At 40.7% G+C, this 21329-nt stretch overlaps 1 protein-coding gene across 1 annotated transcript in view; it reads right to left on the minus strand.

Moving 5' to 3' along the window:
• The window catches only part of MACROD2 (mono-ADP ribosylhydrolase 2), a 2853334-nt gene that overhangs the window by 1620 nt on the left and 2830385 nt on the right, over nt 1–21329 (minus strand). The window contains exons 20-21 of the mRNA XM_077282574.1: nt 19832–19912; nt 18395–18457 (exon numbers count right to left, since the gene is read on the minus strand). Of these exons, the coding sequence (XP_077138689.1) occupies nt 18395–18457; nt 19832–19912 (144 nt within the window). The remainder of the gene's footprint in view (nt 1–18394; nt 18458–19831; nt 19913–21329) is intronic.

Here is a 21329-nt window from a genome sequence, read left to right on the forward strand (position 1 = left end):
TGCACGTTGGGGCTGTGAGGTCTGACGGTTCACAGGGATTCACAGGGGTAAGGATAATTTCTGTTGTACTAGGCCACTTTATATACATATATAATGTGTCCTTCTATATATATATGTGGATGGATTAATGGTACTTTGCCTTTATATAATCTTATATGTTGCTACGCATGTATTTATTAGGGATTGCAATAATATGAACCTTTGGGACACAGTGTCTTTAGGAATGTGACTTCCTGGTCTGTACACAATCTGTGTTTACCTCAGACTTACCATTGTTCGAGTCCTTCACTTTTTAAATCCTTTTGTCCACATACTTCTGTAATCGTTATTGATTGTGATGAAATGACGTTATTGTAATAAAATATATTTTAAATTTTTAAATGGATTTTTCTGTACTCCTTGTCCTTTGTTTTGCATTTATGCATTGGAGTATATCTGTTGCCCTTGACAACCTTACCTATGTTCTCGAGGCCTAGTGTCACCCTGATACTGATATATCCATTCAAACAGTTTCTTTCTCTTTAGAGTGATATTCTCAGTCAGTCGTTTAATTCAAGTGAATGGGGCCAACAAGCTGAATGTCAGGTGACCAGGTATTCTACTGCTTTGATACAGTGATGAGACCCCTTTAATCTGAGGATCAGTGGGGGTCCAAGACCAACAACAAGTAGTAACAATACAATAAGTAATGGCACATTTTAGCGATATGCCATCAGCTACTAAAATTAGAATATTCTTAGAGTCTAAAGAACATGATTATATGGTTCCTTGCAGGAGTGGACAAAGAAGAGAGCCCCTGTGCAAGAACAATATATAGGCTCTTTGCGGTCAATAGCTCATCATAATGCACAATTCCACCTACTTTGGATGGTTAGTGGGCCCCCTTACCTCTTGGGCCTCTATGCAGCTGCACATGTTGCACCAATCGAATATCAGCCCCTGGTTTCATGCAAGTTCTACATTATAAGGTATTATAACTGATCATGCACAGAAATTCTGCGCTCATAATTTACCTCTGTATGCATCTGATTTCATTCGGAAGGCATATAAAGGCTTTTATCAAAGATCAGCTCATGGTATGTAACTGTAGCGACTGCATGTGATGGCTACATGCACATGATGATGAAGATGGAGAAGGACAGGAAGCGGGAGATAGAGGAGGAGGAATAAAGATGAGAGCAGATACAAGTAATGTAAAAGCTCAGTTTGTTGGAGGGTCACCATAACCCATAAAGTGAAGAGATGATTTATGCTTATTATGTTTTTAGATGCCAATTATTTGATAGCTATCGGTATAAGCCTTCTTAAAGTAATGAAATCCAAATCTGAGCTCTATCAGGTTTTACCAAGGTATATACCAAAGGCTGAAACAAATATATCACACAATGCTTTAGGGAAAGTCTGTTTGAAAAAATATAGACTTTGCACTTTTTTGTTTTACTGTTCTCGGATCACAAATTAATTTGGACAGTTTCGAGCCAACGGCAATAAAAACTGCCATGAAGTTCATGTTTCCCAGAATCCAGGGGATTTAGAAGAAGAGAGTCACGTTTCAGATTAAACTGTCTAAAATGTTTGTCATTTCCTACAGAGATGCATTATAAAATTCAGCCAAGTTAGTGATACAATATTTCTTCATGTCTCTTAGATCATTTTCATATTTTGGTAAATTTATGGGAGCTGTCAATCTATAGCATTATATTCTACTCCTGAATAAGTCCGAATGCTGAGCACATATTTTTGTTTGGAGTCTGCATATTAATTAGCAAAAATAAGCAATAGTAGTTCAAAGTTTATTGTTTATTTGGTGACAACAGTATACTCTATGCTTGTAGGCAAGGGGTACCAAATTATGGATACATTATATAGTGTGGTGTAGTGACCCCTGTTACAGGTAGGGGGCGCTGTATGGGCTTCCCAGAGTGCGCATGGAGGCCATAGGAATGCATGGTAATCGAAGATATAGCTGTTGTGATGAGACAAAGTCCGGCAGAATTGTAGATGGCCTGTATGTGTGTCACAGAGGAGGATACTCTGCGCTGTCAGTCTGAAGTTGTGTTGTGGTCTGGGACCAGTAGTCCCACATGTAAATGTGTAGTTCTAATGGGAGATTGTCAGGGCTAGTTATGAGAAACGGGAGGGTCAAACTAGCCACACACACTCCTATCTAGGGGAGTGGATAGTTCCATATAATGTGACTGAGGTCTGGTCACATGGGCTCTGAGTCTGGACCTGAATGGTCTGTGCTGGAAGGTCCTGGAGAGCCCATGTGTTGGGAGTGTCGTCTCCCTGGAGAGCACATGATGAGGCTTTGGACCTGGCACATTCCAGTGCTGTGGAACAGTCTGATAACCGTGGGTAATGCTGACCGGGGTCAGTGAGAATGTCTGAAGGATACCTCTGTGGAGGAGAGGTATCCGAGAACCTGTGCGGCATCAACAGTTAACGGAAAGGGATCCGTGTGTTATGCTGACCGGGGTCAGAGGAGAGAGACATTGTGTATGGGGCACCTCTGAGGCCAAGAGGTGTCCAGGAACCTGTGAAGGTTGCCAGCAGGTAACAGACGAGGTCCGTGTCTTATGCTGACCGGGGTCAGAGACGAACTGTGGTAAAGCTGAATATATGCAGACGGTGTTCATGCTGTTATCAAGTTCCTGTGGATGTGGTTTTGCTGATGTGAAATAAACCTAAAAGACTGTGTTTTGTAAGAAAACCGTGCCCGAGTGCGTTAATCCTGTGCCAAGCGAGTGTCCTCGAAGACACGTAGTAGGCGCTATGCTACAATAGGCAAATTCAATCTATAATTAATGCACTACTCCAGCATTTTTTTATTGCAGCGCTGGAGTGGTGCTACTAATCAAGGTCCCCTGCCCCTACTCTCATACTTACCGACCACCATCTTCACCTTTTATCAGCGCCACTCGGCTTAGTCTCCAGCAGTTTGTGACCTGCTGGATTGCCCAAGTGTTTGCTGTGCGAGCCAGAAATCACATTTCAATGCAAGTCTATGAGAGCCTTACTCTTGGTGTCATAGACTTGCATGGATAGTTTTTGACCATTACTTCTGACTTCCGGAGGTGCGCTGGAAAAGCTGAAGACGGCAAGTGGGAGAGGCAGGGAACTTACCTTAATAGCCTGACTCCAGTGCTGAAACAAAACAAAAAAAATTCCGTTATATACTGTTACAGTGAAGGAAATAATTATTTGATCCCTTGCCAATTTTGTAAGTTTGCCCACTGACAAAGACATGAACAGTCTATAATTTTAAGGGTAGGCTAATTTTAACATTCAGAGATAGAATATCAAAAACAGAATCCAGAAAATCACATAGTATAAATTATATAAATTTATTTGCATTTTGAGGTGAGAAATAAGTATTTGATCCCCTACCAACAATTAAGAGTTCTGGCTCCTACAGACTAGTTAGACGCTCCTAATCAACTCGTTACCTGCATTAAAGACAGCTTTCCTACATAGTCACCTTTATAAAAGACCCCTGTCCACAGACACAATTAATCAGCCAGCCTCCAACTTCTACAACATGGGCAACAACAAAGAGCTTTATAAGGATGTCAGGGACAAGATCATAGACCTGCACAAAGCTGGAATGGGCTACAAAACCATACGTAATTTGATGGGTTAGAAGGAGACATCTTGATGCAATAGTAAGAAAATGGAAGAAATACAAAATGACCGTCAATCAACATCAGTCTGTGGCACCATGCAAAATCTCAACACGTGGGGTATCCTTGATCATGAGGAAGGTGCAGCTCAAAGCAGCTGGGACCACCATCAACAAGAAAACCATTGCTAACACATTATGCCGTAAAGGTTTAAAATCCTTCACTGCCCGCAAGGTCCCCCTGCTTAAGAAGGCACATTTGCGGGCCCGTCTTAAGTTTGCCAATGAACATCTGGATGATTCTGTGAGTGATTGGGAGAAAGTGCTGTGGTCAGATGAGACAAAAATTGAGGTCTTTGGCATTAACTCAACTCCCATGTTTGGAGGAAGAGAAATGCTGCCTATGACCCAAAGAACACCATCCCCACTGTCAAGCATGGAAGTGGAAACATTATATTTTGGGGGTGTTTCTCTAGCAAAGGGCACAGGACTGCTTCACCGCATCATTGGGAGAATGGATGGAGCTATGTCCCATAAAATACTGAGTGACAACTTCCTTCCCTTTGCCAGGACATTAAAAATGGGTGGTGGCTGGGTCTTCCAGCAAGATAATGACCCAAAACATACAGCCAAGGCAACAAATGAGTGGCTCAAAAGAAGCACATTAAGATCATGGAGTGGCCTAGCCATTCTCCAGCCCTTAATCCCATAGGAAAAGTATGGAGGGAGTTGAAACTCCAAGTTCCTAAGCGACAGCATCAAAATCTTAACCCCTTAAGATCCCAGGGTGGTTTGCACGTTAATGACCGGGCCGATTTTTACAATTCTGACCACTGTCCCTTTATGAGGTTATACCTCTGGAACGCTCCAACGGATCTTGGCGATTCTGACACTGTTTTCTCGTGACATATTGTCCTTCATGATAATGGTAAAATTTCTTCGATATAACTTGCGTTTATTTGTGAAAAAAATGGAAATTTGGCAAAAATTTTGAAAATTTCGCAATTTTCCAAATTTGAATTTTTATGCCCTTAAATCACAGAGATATGTCACACAAAATACTTAATAGGTAACATTTCCCACATGTCTACTTTACATCAGCACAATTTTGGAACCAAAATTTGTTTTCGTTAGGGAGTTATAAGGGTTAAATTTGACCAGCAAATTCTCATTTTTACAACCATTTTTTTTAGGGACCACATCTCATTTGAAGTCATTTTGAGGGGTCTATATGATAGAAAATACCCAAGTGTGACACCATTCTAAAAACTGCACCCCTCAAGGTGCTCAAAACCACATTCAAGAAGTTTATTAACCCTTCAGGTGTTTCACAGGAATTTTTGGAATGTTTAAATAAAAATGAACATTTACCTTTTTTTCACACAAAATTTATTTCAGCTCCAATGTGTTTTATTTTACCAAGGGTAACAGGAGAAAATGGACCTCAAAAGATGTTGTACAATTTGTCCTGAGTATGCTGATACCCCATATGTGGGGGTAAACCACTGTTTGGGGCGCATGGCAGAGCTCGGAAAGGAAGGAGCGCCATTTGACTTTTCAATGCAAAATTGACTGGAATTGAGATGGGATGCCATGTTGCGTTTGGAGAGCCCCTGATGTGCCTAAACATTGAAACCCCCACAAGTGACACCATTTTGGAAAGTAGACCCCTTAAGGAACTTATCTAGATGTGTGGTGAGCACTTTGACCCAACAAGTGCTTCACAGAAGTTTATAATGCAGAGCCGTAAAAATAAAAAATCATATTTTTTCACAAAAATTATCTTTTCACCCCCAATTTTTTATTTTCCCAAGGGTAAGAGAAGAAATTGGACCCCAAAAGTTGTTGTGTAATTTGTCCTGAGTACGCTGATACCCCATATGTGGGTGTAAACCACTGTTTGGGCGCATGGCAGAGCTCGGAAGGGAAGGAGCGCCATTTGACTTTTCAATGCAAAATTGACTGGAATTGAGATGGGACACCATGTTGCATTTGGACAGCCCCTGATGTGCCTAAACATTAAAACCCCCCACAAGTGACACCATTTTGGAAAGTAGACCCCCTAAGGAACTTATCTAGATGTGTTTTGAGAGCTTTGAACCACCAAGTGTTTCACTACAGTTTATAACGCAGAGCTGTGAAAATATATTTTTTTTTTCACAAAATAGATTTTTTAACCCCCAGTTGTATATTTTCACAAGGGTAACAGGATAAATTGGACCCCAAAGTTTGTTGTCCAATTTCTCCTGAGTACGCTGATACCCCATATGTGGGGGGAACCACCGTTTGGGCGCATGGCAGAGCTTGGAAGGGAAGGAGCGCCATTTGGAATGCAGACTTAGATGGATTGGTCTGCAGGCGTCGTGCTGCATTTGCAGAGCCCCTGATGCACCTAAACAGTAGAAATCCCCCACAAGTGACCCCATATTGGAAACTAGACCCCCCAAGGAACTTATCTAGATGTGTTGTGAGAACTTTGAACCCCCAAGTGTTTCACTACAGTTTATAACGCAGAGCCGTGAAAATAAAAAATATTTTTTTTCCACAAAAATTATTTTTTAGCCCCCAGTTTTGTATTTTCCCAAGGGTAACAGGATAAATTGGACCACAGAAGTTGTTGTGCAATTTGTCCTGAGTACGCTGATACCCCATATGTGGGGGGAAACCACTGTTTGGGTGCATGGCAGAGCTCAGAAGGGAAGGAGCGCCATTTGGAATGCAGACTTAGATGGATTGTTCTGCAGGCGTCACGTTGCATTTGCAGAGCCCCTGATGTACCCAAACAGTAGAAACCCCCATAAGTGACCCCATATTGGAAACTAGACCTCCCAAGGAACTTATCTAGATCTGTTGTGAGAACTTTGAACCCCCAAGTGTTTCACTACAGTTTACAACGCAGAGCCGTGAAAATAAAAAATCTTTTTTTTCCCACAAAAATGATTTTTAGCCCCCCAAATTGTTTTTTTCCCAAGGGTAACAAGAGAACTTGGACCCCAAAAGTTGTTGTCCAATTTGTCCCAAGTACGCTGATACCCCATATGTTGGGGTAAATGTTATGACCCCAGTGGACAGGGTCTCAGAGGAACGTGTAAGTCTGCAAGATACAAAAATCCAGCTCATAGGGCTGTGGTAACTGGGTTGACCAAATAGCTACTCCTAACGCCAACACTAGAAGTAGCCGGGGATCATGCCTACGGTGATCGCTAGATGACTCGTGCCAGCCGGAGAATCTAACTACCCCTAGGAGAAGAAAACAAAGACCTCTCTTGCCTCCAGAGAAAGGGACCCCAAAGCAAGATACAAGCCCCCCACAAATAATAACGGTGAGGTAAGAGGAAATGACAAACACAGAAATGAACCAGGTTCAGCAAAGAGAGGCCAGCTTACTAATAGCAGAATATAGCAAGATAACTTATCTGGTCAACAAAAACCCTATAAAAATCCATGCTGGAGATTCAAGAACCCCCGAACCGTCTAACGGTCCGGGGGGAGAACACCAGCCCCCTAGAGCTTCCAGCAAAGGTCAGGATACAGATAGGAACAAGCTGGACAAAAATACCAAACAAAACAAAAGCAAAAAGCAAAGAAGCAGACTTAGCTTGAAAAACAGGAACCAGGATCAGAGGACAAGAGCACAACAGATTAGCTCTGATTTCAACGACGCCAGGCATTGAACCGAAGGTCCAGGGAGCTTATATAGCAACGCCCCTGAACTAACGGCCCAGGTGAGGATATAGGAAAAGACAGACGCTCCAGAGTCAAATCACCAATGACCACCAGAGGGAGCAAAAAGCAAAATCACAACAGTACCCCCCCCTTAGTGAGGGGTCACCGAACCCTCACCACGACCACCAGGGCGATCAGGATGAGCGGCATGAAAGGCACGAACTAAATCGGCCGCATGAACATCAGAGGCGACCACCCAGGAATTATCTTCCTGACCATAGCCCTTCCACTTGACCAGGTACTGAAGCCTCCGCCTGGAGAGACGAGAATCCAAGATCTTCTCCACCACGTACTCCAACTCGCCCTCAACCAACACCGGAGCAGGAGGCTCAGCAGAAGGAACCACAGGCACAACGTACCGCCGCAACAAGGACCTATGAAACACGTTGTGGATAGCAAACGACACAGGTAGATCCAGGCGAAAGGATACAGGATTAAGAATTTCCAATATCTTGTAAGGACAAATAATAACGGTGAGGTAAGAGGAAATGACAAACACAGAAATGAACCAGGTTCAGCAAAGAGAGGCCAGCTTACTAATAGCAGAATATAGCAAGATAACTTATCTGGTCAACAAAAACCCTATAAAAATCCACGCTGGAGATTCAAGAACCCCCGAACCGTCTAACGGTCCGGGGGGAGAACACCAGCCCCCTAGAGCTTCCAGCAAAGGTCAGGATACAGATAGGAACAAGCTGGACAAAAATACCAAACAAAACAAAAGCAAAAAGCAAAGAAGCAGACTTAGCTTGAAAAACAGGAACCAGGATCAGAGGACAAGAGCACAACAGATTAGCTCTGATTTCAACGACGCCAGGCATTGAACCGAAGGTCCAGGGAGCTTATATAGCAACGCCCCTGAACTAACGGCCCAGGTGAGGATATAGGAAAAGACAGACGCTCCAGAGTCAAATCACCAATGACCACCAGAGGGAGCAAAAAGCAAAATCACAACAGGTAAACCCCTGTTTGGGAGCACGGGAGAGCTCAGAAGGGAATGAGCACTGTTTTACTTTTTCAACGCAGAATTGGCTGGAATTGAGATCGGACGCCATTTCGCATTTGGAGAGCCCCTGATGTGCCTAAACAGTGGAAACTCCCCAATTCTAACTGAAACCCTAATCCAAACACACTCCTAACCCTAATCCCAACGGTGACCCTATTGACACCCGTAACCGACACCACTAACTCTAATCCCAACCCTAAACCCAACCGTAAATGTAATCCAAACCCTGACCCTACCTTTAGCCCCAACCCTAACTTTAGCCCCAACCCTAACCCTAACTTTAGCCCCAACCCTAACCCTAACTTTAGCTCCAACCCTAGCCCCAACCCTAACCCTAGCCCTAACCCTAACCCTAACCCTAGCCCTAGCCCTAGCCCTAGCCCTAACCCTAGCCCTAACCCTAGGCCTAACCCTAGCCCTAGGCCTAACCCTAGCCCTAACCCTAACCCTAATCCTAATGGGAAAATGGAAATAAATGCATTTTTTTAATTTTATTATTTTTCCATAACTAAGGGGGTGATGAAGGGGGGTTTGATTTTATTTTATAGCGAGTTTTTTAGCAGATTTTTATGATTGGCAGCTGTCACACACTAAAAGATGCTTTTTATTGCAAAAAATAGTTTTTGCGTCTCCACATTTTGAGACCTATAATTTTTCCATATTTTGGTCCACAGAGTCATGTGAGGTCTTGTTTTTTGCGGAACGAGTTGATGTTTTTATTGGTAACATTTTCGGGTACGTGACATTTTTTGATCGCTTTTTATTCCGATTTTTGTGAGGCAGAATGACCAAAACCCAGCTATTCATGAATTTCTTTTGGGGGGGCATTTATACCGTTCCACGTTTGGTAAAATGGATAAAGCAGTAAAAATTCTTCGGGTCAGTACGATTACAGCGATACCTCATTTATATCATTTTTTTATGTTTTGGCGCTTTTATACGATAAAAACTATTTTATAGAAAAAATAATTATTTTGGCATCGCTTTATTCTGAAAACTATAACTTTTTTATTTTTTTGCTGATGATGCTGTTTGGTGGCTCGTTTTTTGCGGGACAAGATGATGTTTTCAGCGGTACCATGGTTATTTATATGTCTTTTTGATCGTGTGTTATTCCACTTTTTGTTCGGCGGTATGATAATAAAGCGTTGTTTTCTGCCTCGTTTTTTTATTTTTTTTACGGTATTCACTGAAGGGGTTAACTAGTGGGACAGTTTTATAGGTTGGGTCGTTATGGACGCGGCGATACTAAATATGTGTACTTTTATTGTTTTTTTTAATTTAGATAAAGAAATGTATTTATGGGAATAATATTTTTTTTTTCTTTATTTAGGAATTTTTATTATTTTTTTTTTTACACATGTGGAAATTTTTTTTTAACTTTTTTACTTTGTCCCGGGGGGGGGACATCACAGATCGCTGATCTGACAGTTTGCACAGCACTCTGTCAGATCAACGATCTGACTTACAGCGCTCCTGGCCTACCAGCGCCTGCTCTGAGCAGGCGCTTGGTAAGCCACCTTCCTGCAGGACCCGGATGCAGCCCCGCAGCCATTTTGGATCCGGGGACTGCAGGGAGAGGACGTAAGAGATGCTCGGAACAACGCGATCACATCGCGTTGCTCCGAGGGTCTCAGGGAAGCCCGCAGGGAGCCCCCTCCCTGTGCGATGCTTCCCTATACCGCCGGAACACTGCGATCATGTTTGATCGCAGTATGCCAGGGGTTAATGTGCCGAGGGCGGTCCGTGACCGCTCCTGGCACATAGTGCCAGATGTCAGCTGCGATAGTCAGCTGAAACCCGGCCACGATCGGCCGCGCTCCCCCCGTGAGCGCGGCCGATCGCATATGACGTACTATCCCGTCGGTGGGAATTAAGGTCCACCCCACCTCGACGGGATAGTACGTCATATGGGATTAAGGGGTTAATGATTTAGAGATTATCTGCAAAGAGGAGTGGACCAAAATTCCTCCTGACATGTGCGCAAACCTCATCATCAACTACAAAAAACGTCTGACAGCTGGGTTTTGCCACCAAGTATTAAGTCTAGTTTGCCAGATGAATCAAATACTTATTTCTCAATGCAAATTGCAGATAAATTTACATAAATTATACAATGTGATTTTCTGGATTTTATTTTTGATATTCTATCTCTCAATGTTAAAACTAACCTACCCTTAAAATTATAGACTGTTCATGTCTTTGTCAGTAGGCAAACTTGCAAAATCAGCAAGGGATCAAATAATTATTTCCTTCACTATATTTCTGAGCAACCAAGAACTCAAAAAAATGTCAAAACGCCTATATTCAAGAAGTGGCAAAAAGTATTTAACTCTCTAAATCAACAAATAAACATAGACTCATAGTTTTATTGTAATCCATTTGTATCTTTGAAGCAGCATAATCAGACCACAATTACAGATGCTGGCAAAAAAAATTGGTGTAAATTACTCAATATTTTGTTTGTATCCTAGGTTTTGTCAGTTGAATGTCCTCAGTGTGAATGTGCTCCTACACATTGCACGCATATCAACTTATGTTCCAACTCATTTCTTTGGTTTTGCTGTAGTTTCTTGTATGCGTTTTATCTCTATAGCTTCCCATGGGCAGGTATCTGAACAGTATATGTACCTGGTCCTGCTGTGCCCCCATTTATAATGAGATTGACTGACACAAGGTAAGGTTTTAATACTAGAAGATAGGACCATCTCGATTGGGCACCCCAAGCCGCGGTGGTATGGCTTTTACACTTTTTGATCAAAATAGTGTTAACTAAGTACTCATTGTAATTTACATGTAACATTGCTATTTACTTACTCATTTTGTTTTTATCTTCAGGTTTGCTGTTGGGTACTGCCTGGGAATTTGTCTAATTTAAAGTATTATTACAAGATTATTATAAGAGCTGTTTTGCAGACCACAACACACTGAGTGGAGCTTTATAGCTTAGTTCTATGTATTTCTATAAGGCAGGCAGTTGAGCAAAGAACCAGTGATTAGTAGGGGTACCGGATGATGGATCTCCATCGATCTTAAATTGATGACCTATCATAACAAACCCTTTAAACTACAATGCAATCACAATGTACAAATTTATCCTAAGGAGCACTGTAATCCAAAACAGCTGTCTTTTTCTTTAAAGAGTAACTAAAATTTTGAAAAAAAAATATAAAAAATATTACACTCTATTATTCCTTGCTGATCGGTAGGGAAATCTGATTCACCTGTAAAAAATGCATGGCTGATAAACAGATGTCAAAACCGGTTTCAGGTGCAGTTCACAACAACAACTTGTGATAGACCTTTTATCAGACTGAAAATCTGAAAACAAGCCGTGAAACTAGAAAACATAAGCTGCACAGGTCAGGCCTAAGAGCACGCACAGGGTTCTTTTGAATCAGTGCACAGCCCTGTCTGCCCGGCTTCAGCACACAGTGCACTTTGAGTGACTGGTGGGGGTATCAAGACCCAATGCCCCACCAATCTTGAGATCTGCAGCGAATTAAAGGTCCAAACAAATAAAACCATTCTTGAAACGGTAACTAATTATTTACATATACAGTTATGGCCAAAAGTGTTAGATCCCTTGAAATTATTCCAGAAAATAAAGTATTTCTCCCCTCCCAGATAATTATTGCAATTACACATGTTTTGCTATACACATTTTTTTTTACTTTGTTTGGAACAACACAAAACAAAATTGGACAAAATTTCACACAAAACGCCAAAAATGGGCCGGACTAAACTGCTGGTACCTTGCCAAAATTGAGGGTAAACAACTTTGCTTCAAGCATGTGATGCTCGTTCAAACTCACCTGCAGTAAGTAATAGGTGTGGGCAATATAAAAATCACACCTAAAACCAGATAAAAAGGAGAGTAGTTGACTCAATATTTGCATTGCCTGTCTCTTTGTACCCTACTAAGCATTGGGAACTGAAAGAGAAGAGAACTATCTGAGGACTTGAGAACCAAAACTATTTAACAATATGAATAATCTCAAGGTTTCAAGTCCATTTACAGAGATCTTGATGTTCCTTTGTCCACTGTGCACAACATAATCAAGAAGTGTACAAACCATGGCACTGTAGCTAATCTCTCTGGATGTGGACAGCTGAGAAAAAATGATAAAAGGTTGCAACGCAGGATAGTCCAGAGGGTGGATAAGCAGCCCCAATCAAGTTCCAAAGAAATTCAAGCTGTCCTGCTGGTCAGGGTGCATCAGTGCCAGCGTGAATTATCCATTGACATTTGAATGAAATGAAACGTTATAGCAGGAGATAAACGAGGACCCCACTGCTGACACAGAGACACAAAAAAGCTAGACTGTAGTTTGCCAAAATGTACGTAAGCCAAAATCCTTCTGGAAAAGTATCTTATGAACAGATGAGACCAAGATAGAGCTTTTTGCTAAAATATATCATTCTACTGTTTGCTGAAAATAGAATGAGGCCTACAAAGAAAAAGCCGGTATACCGGCGAAATGCGTGTCGGGAAACATGTCCTGGTAGTTAGAATCTAATGTGAGAAAGTCAGAGCCAACTGACATGGGGAAATTAGGCATAGTGTAGTGCAAGTCGGCTTACCAACTAACTCCTTTTCTTTCAGAATCTGCCTAAATGCTGGCTGCAGGGTAGGTCTCATGCTGTGATTCAATTCACACCACGTGTGTTCACTTCTATTTATGCGCTGCATGTCAAAGCCCTGCCGGGGAGAGATCACGCCTGAAAAATTTAGCGGTACATTACCTTACTGCCTAAAGAACATAGCAACTACAGCGTATCTCAAGCAGCATTCACCCCCATTACACGTGCACCGGTTCCAGCAAACATCCTTTGGGTACAGTCCCGCAGTAACATCAGTGTGACACTGCTCTCACACACGGTATACTTTAACCACTAACAGCGGTAATTAACTGCTGATTGTTTAGGTGTAATTTCTATGATAAAAACACTATCGCTGGAACTGTGAATACAAATTATTATCATCATTTTCAATTATGTATGTAATACTCACAAGGCACTTCAACAAATAATAACCTATCACTTCAATACATATGTAGTGATATTGCCATATGTGTCATAAACTGACATGATTTATATCAATCCTTACCTTTACCCATTTGTCAGTCTGGCACAATTATTATGGAAATAAATCTGACTAATAATTTAAAGGGACAATAGTTAAGAATCCTAAAGTAATTCCATCTAATTTCCCACATTTATCCACTACTAGGAATTAGTGGGTCACATTCAAATCCTCTTGTGACCCAATATACATCCATATTGGATGTATGTAAATATTTATTTACATCACTAGTTTTATATATATGGAATAAAAGTTAAATTTTAATTACACATTCTTTTTTTCTTCTTGAACTTAATTTACAAAGAAAAGAACACTGTGCCTACAGTCAAATATGGTGGAGGTTCAAAGATGTTGTGGCACAGGGTGCGCTGACTGTGTGCACGGCATTCTGAAATCTGAAGATTACCAATGGATTTTGGGTCACAATGTAGTGCCCAGTGTCAGAAAGCTGGGTTTGGATCCTAGGTCATGGGTCTTTCAGCAGGACAATGACCCCAAACTTACGTTAAGAAGCACTCAGAATTGGATGGAAATGAAATGCTGGAGAGTTCTGAAGCAGCCAGCAATGAGTTAGGATTAGTGATGGGTGAGTAGCATTGTTGCTCGGGTCTCCCCGAGCATGCTCGGGTCGTCTCCAAGTATTTGGATGTGCTCGGAGATTTAGTTTTCGTCACCTCAGCTGCATGATTTGCAGCTGATGGACAGCCTGAATACATGTGGTACATGTGGGAATTTCCTAACAAACAGGCAATCCCCACATGTATTCAGCCTGGCTAGCAGCCGTAAATCATGCAGCTGATGAAAACTAAATCTCCGAGCACATCCAAATACTCGGAGATCACCCGAGCAACGAGTATACTAGCTCATCACTAGTCAGGATCTAAATTCCTTTGAACATCTGGGAAGGGATCTTAAAATTGCTGTTAGGAGAAGGCATCCTTGAAATATGAGAGACCCGGAGCATTTTGCAAAAGAAGAGTGGTCCAAAATTCTAGTTGAGAGTTGTATGAAGCTTGTTGATGGTTATAAGAAGGGATTGATTGCAGTTATTTATTCCAAAGGGTGTGCAGCCAAATATTAAGTTTAGGGTGCCGACAATTTTGTCCGGCCCATTTGAGTTTTTTTGTGAAATGATGTCCAATTTGTCTTTTTTCAGTTTTTTTTGTGTTGTTCCAATACACACAAAGAATTAAACATGTGAATTCTGGATTACCTCAGTGAGAATAACTGTTTAACTCCATATCAGCATGGGTTTATGAGGAATCGCTCCTGTCAAACCAATCTAATCAGTTTTTATGAAGAGGTAAGCTATAGACTGGACCAAGGTGAGTCATTGGACGTGGCATATCTTGATTTTTGTAAAGCGTTTCATCACGTGCCACACAAGAGAGGTTGGTACACAAAATGAGAATGCGGTCTGGGGGAAAATGTGTGTAAATGGGTAAGTAATTGGCTTAGTGATAGAAAGCAGAGAGTGGTTATAAATGGTATCTTCTCTAACTGGGTCGCTGTGACCAGTGGGGTACCGCAGGGGTCGGTGTTGGGACCTATTCTTTTCAACATATTTATTAACGGACTGGTAGAAGGTTTACACAGTAAAATATTGATATTTGCAGATGATACAAAACTATGTAAAGCAGTCAATACAAGAGAAAATAGTATTCTGCTACAGATGGATCTGAATAAGTTGGAAACTTGGGCCAAAAGGAGGCAGTTGCTATTTAGCAATGATAAATGTAAGGTTATACACATGGGAAGAAGGAATCAATATCACCATTACACACTGAATGGGAAACCACTGGGTAAATGTGACATGGAGAAGGACTTGGGGATTCTAGTTAAGGATAAACTTACCTGGAGCAGCCAGTGCCAGGCAGCAGCTGCCAAGGCAAACAGGATCATGGGGTGCATTAAAAGAGGTCTGGATACACATGATGAGAGCATTATACTGCCTCTGTACAAATCCCTGGTTAGACCGCACATGGAGTACTGTGTACAGTTTTGGGCCCCAGTGCTCAGGAAGGATATAATGGAACTAGAGCGAGTACAAAGGAGGGCAAAAAAATTAATAAAGGGGATGGGAGAACTACAATACCCAGAGAGATTAGCAAAATTATGATTATTCAGTCAAGAAAAGAGACAACTCAGGGGCGATCTAATAACCATGTATAATTATATAAGGGGACAATACAAATATCTCTCTGAGGTTCTGTTTATACCAACGAAGGTGACGGTCACAAGGGGGCATTCTTTGCGTCTGGAGGAGAGAAGGTTTCTCCACTAACATAGAAGAGGATTCTTCACTGTTAGGGCAGTGGGAATCTGGAATTCCCTGCTTGAGGAGGTAGTGATGGTGAACTCAGTCGAGGTGTTCAAGAGAGGCCTGCATGTCTTCCTGGAGCATAACAATATTGTATCTTACAGTTATTAGGTTCTTTAGAAGGACGTACTGTAGATCTGGGGATTTATTCTGACAGAATATAGGCTGAACTGGATAGACAAATTACTTTTCAGCCTTGCTATCTATGAATAACAAAACATGTAATTGCAATAATTTTCTGGGTGAAATGCTTCATTTTCTGGAACTATTTCAAGGGTGCCAACACTTTCAACCATGACTGAATAGTAGAAGTAATAATCCAAATCTTGAAAAAATATATATATGTAAACTTGAAGTTTTCACAAACCTGGGGTTTAGTATTTATGCAAGCAGCATTTTTTTCAATAAATTAATTTTTTTTGGAAGCTGAATACTTTTGCATGACATTGAATGTTAAATTAATAAACCTTAATATACACTGCTCAAAAAAATAAAGGGAACACTAAAATCCCACATCCTAGATATCACTGAATGAAATATTCCAGTTGTAAATCTTTATTCATTACATAGTGGAATGTGTTGAGAATAAAACCTAAAAATGATCAACGTAAATCACAACTAATATCCCACGGAGGTCTGGAGTTGGAATAAGGCTCAAAATCTAAGTGGAAAATTAAGTTTTCCTCCTGTTCCTCCTTGCGCAAAGGTTGAGGTAGCGGTTCTGCTGCTGGGTTGTTGTCCTCCTACGGCCCCCTCCATGTCTCCTGGTGTACTGGCCTGTCTCCTGGTAGCGCCTCCAGCCTCTAGACAGTACGCTGACAGACACAGCAAACCTTCTTGCCACAGCTCGCATTGATGTGCCATCCTGGATGAGCTGCACTACCTGAGCCCTTGTGTGGGTTGTAGAGTCCGCCTCATGCTACCACGAGTGTGAAAGCACAACCAACATTCAAAAGTGACTAAAACATCAGCCAGAAAGCATTGGTACTGAGATGTGGTCTGTGGTCCCCACCTGCAGAACCACTCCTTTATTGAGTGTGTCTTCATAATTGCCAATAATTTCCATCTGTTGTCTATTCCATTTGCACAACAGCATGTGAAATTGATTGTGAAACAGTGTTGTTTCCTAAGTGGACAGTTTGATTTCACAGAAATTTGATTTACTTGGAGTTATATTCTGTTGTTTAAGTTTTCCCTTTATTTTTTTGAGCAGTTTACAGTATATGACATCATGGCACATGTCCTGGATTCTTTACCCTGCTGTTGGCATCTGCAATTCTACCCCATGGATGCCCAATGGTGTATTCTAACAACACTCTTGCTAACTGAGATACACATTAAATGCATTGTAAATACATCGCTTTAAATGCACACCTGTACTTTGCATCTCCCCCACCTCATTGTAGATTGTAAGCTCTCATGAGCAGGGTCATCTTATTGTGCTTTAATTATTGTATTGTTAAAGTTGTTACTTATGACTGTTGTGTTTGAAACTGTTAAACTGTAAAGCGCTGCAGAATATGTTGGCGCTATATAAATAAAGATTATTATTATTATACATGGATTGTCAGCCTTTTAGAAGAAAACATTTTTTTTTTACCTAAATGCATGCATTTGGGCTAAAAATCATTTTTGCAATTGCGTTTCATTAAAAAATTTGCACCGTTTGACGAAGATTAGAAACCTGCACATTGCTTCTCTGCACATTCAACTTTTATGATGGTCTGCGGTTGTAAGTCAGTTGAAAGAAGCTTGGAAAAAGACATAGAAGTGTTCCAAATTCTCCGTCAGACCATATTAGCGAGCAGACTGACAGAACCTGGTATGGAACCCGCTGTCGCCCTCATATTGAGCGTAGAAGAATTATAAATTGTAAAGGAAAAAAGAGCTAACTCTCTATTCCAGCTCTTTGTTCTACAATCCCCCACAGCGATGTAGCCACCTCCTCCTGTGTACCGGTCAGTGGGAATAATAAATAACATGCTTGTATGGTGATATTTTCTGTTCCTGTGTCAATAAGTTCTTCCTGGCTTTAACGTGAGACACGGCCCATGATGTCAGACTTGTTAGAGCCGGATACCAGATACGAATATTTTTTTTGTAACAAGTGTAGGTCAATTAATATGGGAATTATATTTTTAGCATCATGGTCCTGTGGCGAACACAACACATTCTCTTGCGTTGTTATGCAGCCTGCCTATCAGTCTAGAATCAATATTGGACAGATCGATAATGTTGTCTATGCCATGTATATATGTACAGAAAGCTAAAATCATGATCAGAAATATTTCATTAATATCTCCTTTTTTGGACCTCAAGGGGGGCCGATATTCTTAAGACCGAGGATCTCATAATGTTTGGTACCTGAGCCCGCTAACCCCCAGTAATAACAATTAGTAACAATGAGGTCATTGTATTATGAAGGAGGGTTCTTCTGTTCTCCACTTTCCATGCCAGGTCAGTCGTAAATTGATCAATATTAAAGTGTTTTTTTGCAAGGAAAATACAAGTTTGGCCCAAAAACACAGACTTGACCCCAATGTGTGGTGTAAAGTATATTGCATTTGCCAATTATACTGCTCCAATTATAATCTCCCAATTATACCACTGAAAGCAATGCTCATTTACACTTACCTGTATTGTCTTCCTCATCTTCACCATCTTGTGGTATGTCTAAATTCTGACTCAGCATTTGGACTGAAAAAACAAAACACAACTATGTTACTCCATGTGGTCAGCACTGGAAACTTTCCAATTATCAAGAATAAAAGGGGTTGTTTCATCTATAGGATATTCCAAAAATGTCTGGGCTCAATTTCTATCTCAGAATTGGCACAAAAAGAAAAACCGTTAACCGGGCTGTGCTGCCAAATGAGAAAAAAAGAGAATAAAGTTTATTCCATTCTCAATAAGAGGATCCCATTTACATATAGATGTGAATGGACAGCTGGTTTTGCACGACGTACGGCTTTATCAACTCACTTCTGAAGTTTTGAAAACAGATTAGCAAGTAAAGCGCACTGTCACTACAGCGATCTGTGATTAGTGGTCAGCCCACTAATGAGATGCCCAATTCTTATGGACATCAAATCATCATGCAAGTATGAATAAAGACAAATGGCAGAAGACCCAAACAGTGTCAGCATTAAAGAGTGAAGGATGCTAAACGTAAGCGTATAGAAGAGAATATTTTACAGAGCGAAGTGTTTTTTTCATATCCTCAGAAAACACCTTTTATATCATTGTTCTAATAGCTCATAATTCACTAACTGTAGTACATCCAAAATGAATCTTACATAGGGAGTTGGCTTACTTAGGAGGTTATCACATACTTGCCAATTTTGCAGCTTGACATCCAGGAGGTGTACACAGGGGCAGGCATATCATTCATGCAACCTGTGCAGCCGCATATGGGCCCAAGAAATAAGGATACATTATCTCTTGGGCATTATAATGAGCTGCAAAAAGCCCATATATTGATTTTGCAAAAGGGCCCTTTCCTGTCTGTGTCCACCAGTGGGTGTATGGTAGAGAGGCGAGTACATTGCCACCATTTTTTGGTGCAGCAGTCCCTTTTTTCAAGGTCCTCTATGACCACTCCAACAATCATTACCTCCCAGAGACAACAGGCCACAAGAAACCGTCTGTAAATTATGAATTTTATAGGGTTTCCATTGGCCCTGGGAAACATGCCTTCTCTTCCAAGAGTCCAGTGGGTCTAGCCTCCTGAGAGTGTTGGCAAAAATAGGTTAACAGAATTAAGACTTACTGTTAAAGATAATTGCGATCAACACTTGTATGGAGTTGGAAGGCTTTCCCTATGTTTTTCTTTCAGGCTGTCCAGATTCCTCCTCACTTCAAGAACATATTGTTTCACTACAGATTTTTACAAAATTAGGCTTAGTGTCCATCATGAAATGGAAAGGAACTGAAGAAAATGATGGAGATGGCTAGTCAACCATTTGCCCCAACAGGCGCCTCAGCCTACATCAGGTTATGAGATTAAGGTCTTGGGTAGTGAACTGAGTAAAAAACTATATATTATTAAAGACATAACACATAAGATTGTACCATCATCAGATATTTCTCCAGACTCAGGTTGATTGCATGTACCAGTAGTTGGAATGGTTTCTTGACTTTCTTGGTTTGGGTCTACAAGAAAGAAAAATATCTGAATTTTATGATTCTTTTTTTATTTAATACTGTATTTGAACATAATTTTAATGTATATTCATAACCATTTATCTATTCATATTATTTCCTTTATTCTGTACTCCACAACGCCAAAGTTATTAGAAAAAGCCATATATGCAATACAATAAAAAGTATTATTTTAAATAAAATATTAGCTAGGTTTGCAAAAAAATCAAGTTCACACACTGCACCATCAAAGAAAAGATAACAAAAACAAATTAGAGTACTCAGATAATGGCGACACGTTTATTTGCTAATTATACTAAAAATATATGCTAAAAATACAAGTCCCACCACACAATTTAAAGTTTTTAAATGTTTTGGAGCCAGATACAACAGGACAGCTTCAAAGGCTTTGTGGGATACATGCCTTGAAAGGTTGGACAAGCTCTTTTGGCGGCATAAAGGAGAACTCTCCCTTGTGCTACTCAACAGCTTTGAAATGGTGTTGGGCTACGTCTCCACGATCAGGAATAGCAACATTTTGGACGCAGTGTATTTTCGCTGCTTCCAAAATGCTTTGTTCTAATTACCGCACTTGTTTGACAGTACATGTGGTTTCACCGCATGTAATGACATTCAACTGGCCAAAATCCGCAGTGGAGACTAGCATCAGGCGCTGCATCCAAACCTCTGCTATTCCTAATCGCGGGCACGTAGCCTTTATGTTAGAGGCGTTCGGTATAAATTGTAGAACAACTATTTACCTTTGGAATATAAATATTAAAATCTAACTTTTATTTCACCCAAAAAATAATATACATATGTTGGTGCTGTGGCTTTGCAGTGCCAGGGTCTTAATTCAAGTCCAACCACGGACAAGATCTGCAAGGCGATAGTATGTTCTCCCCGTGTTTCCATGGGTTTCCTCTGGGTTCTCAGGTTTCGACCCACACTCTAAAGACATACTGATAGGGAATTTAGATTGTGAGCCCCAATGGGAACAGTGATGATGTCTGGAAAGTTCTATAAAGCCAAGTAAAATAATAAAAAAAATACATTACAAAATTGACTTTCATTAGTGAATTAATATAAAAAGTATATATCAAATTGCAGTGAATATGAATTAATTTTTGCCCCAAAAAAGCCAGGATAGATATCGTTCATTTCAGTGACGTGTCTCAGAATTATAACGAACCGAGTCTTTGTGAAAATAAATGCATTTGATGTGATGGTGGGCGAGCCTTAAATCTGTGAGCTCACTAGGAAATCACTCTTTTCTTAGATCTCTATTCAACCTTCGCTTTGCAGTGGCACTTTTAAGAACATTACCTTTTACAGATGAAAGGATTGCGTTTCTCAATTACTTAACAGTTGGAGTCGAGTCATTAATTCATAATGATTACCTGCTGCCTGAAAATCTTTATCTTAATAC

Source organism: Ranitomeya variabilis, chromosome 2, assembly GCF_051348905.1.
Source record: "Ranitomeya variabilis isolate aRanVar5 chromosome 2, aRanVar5.hap1, whole genome shotgun sequence".
In the NCBI taxonomy this organism is placed as follows: domain Eukaryota; kingdom Metazoa; phylum Chordata; class Amphibia; order Anura; family Dendrobatidae; genus Ranitomeya; species Ranitomeya variabilis.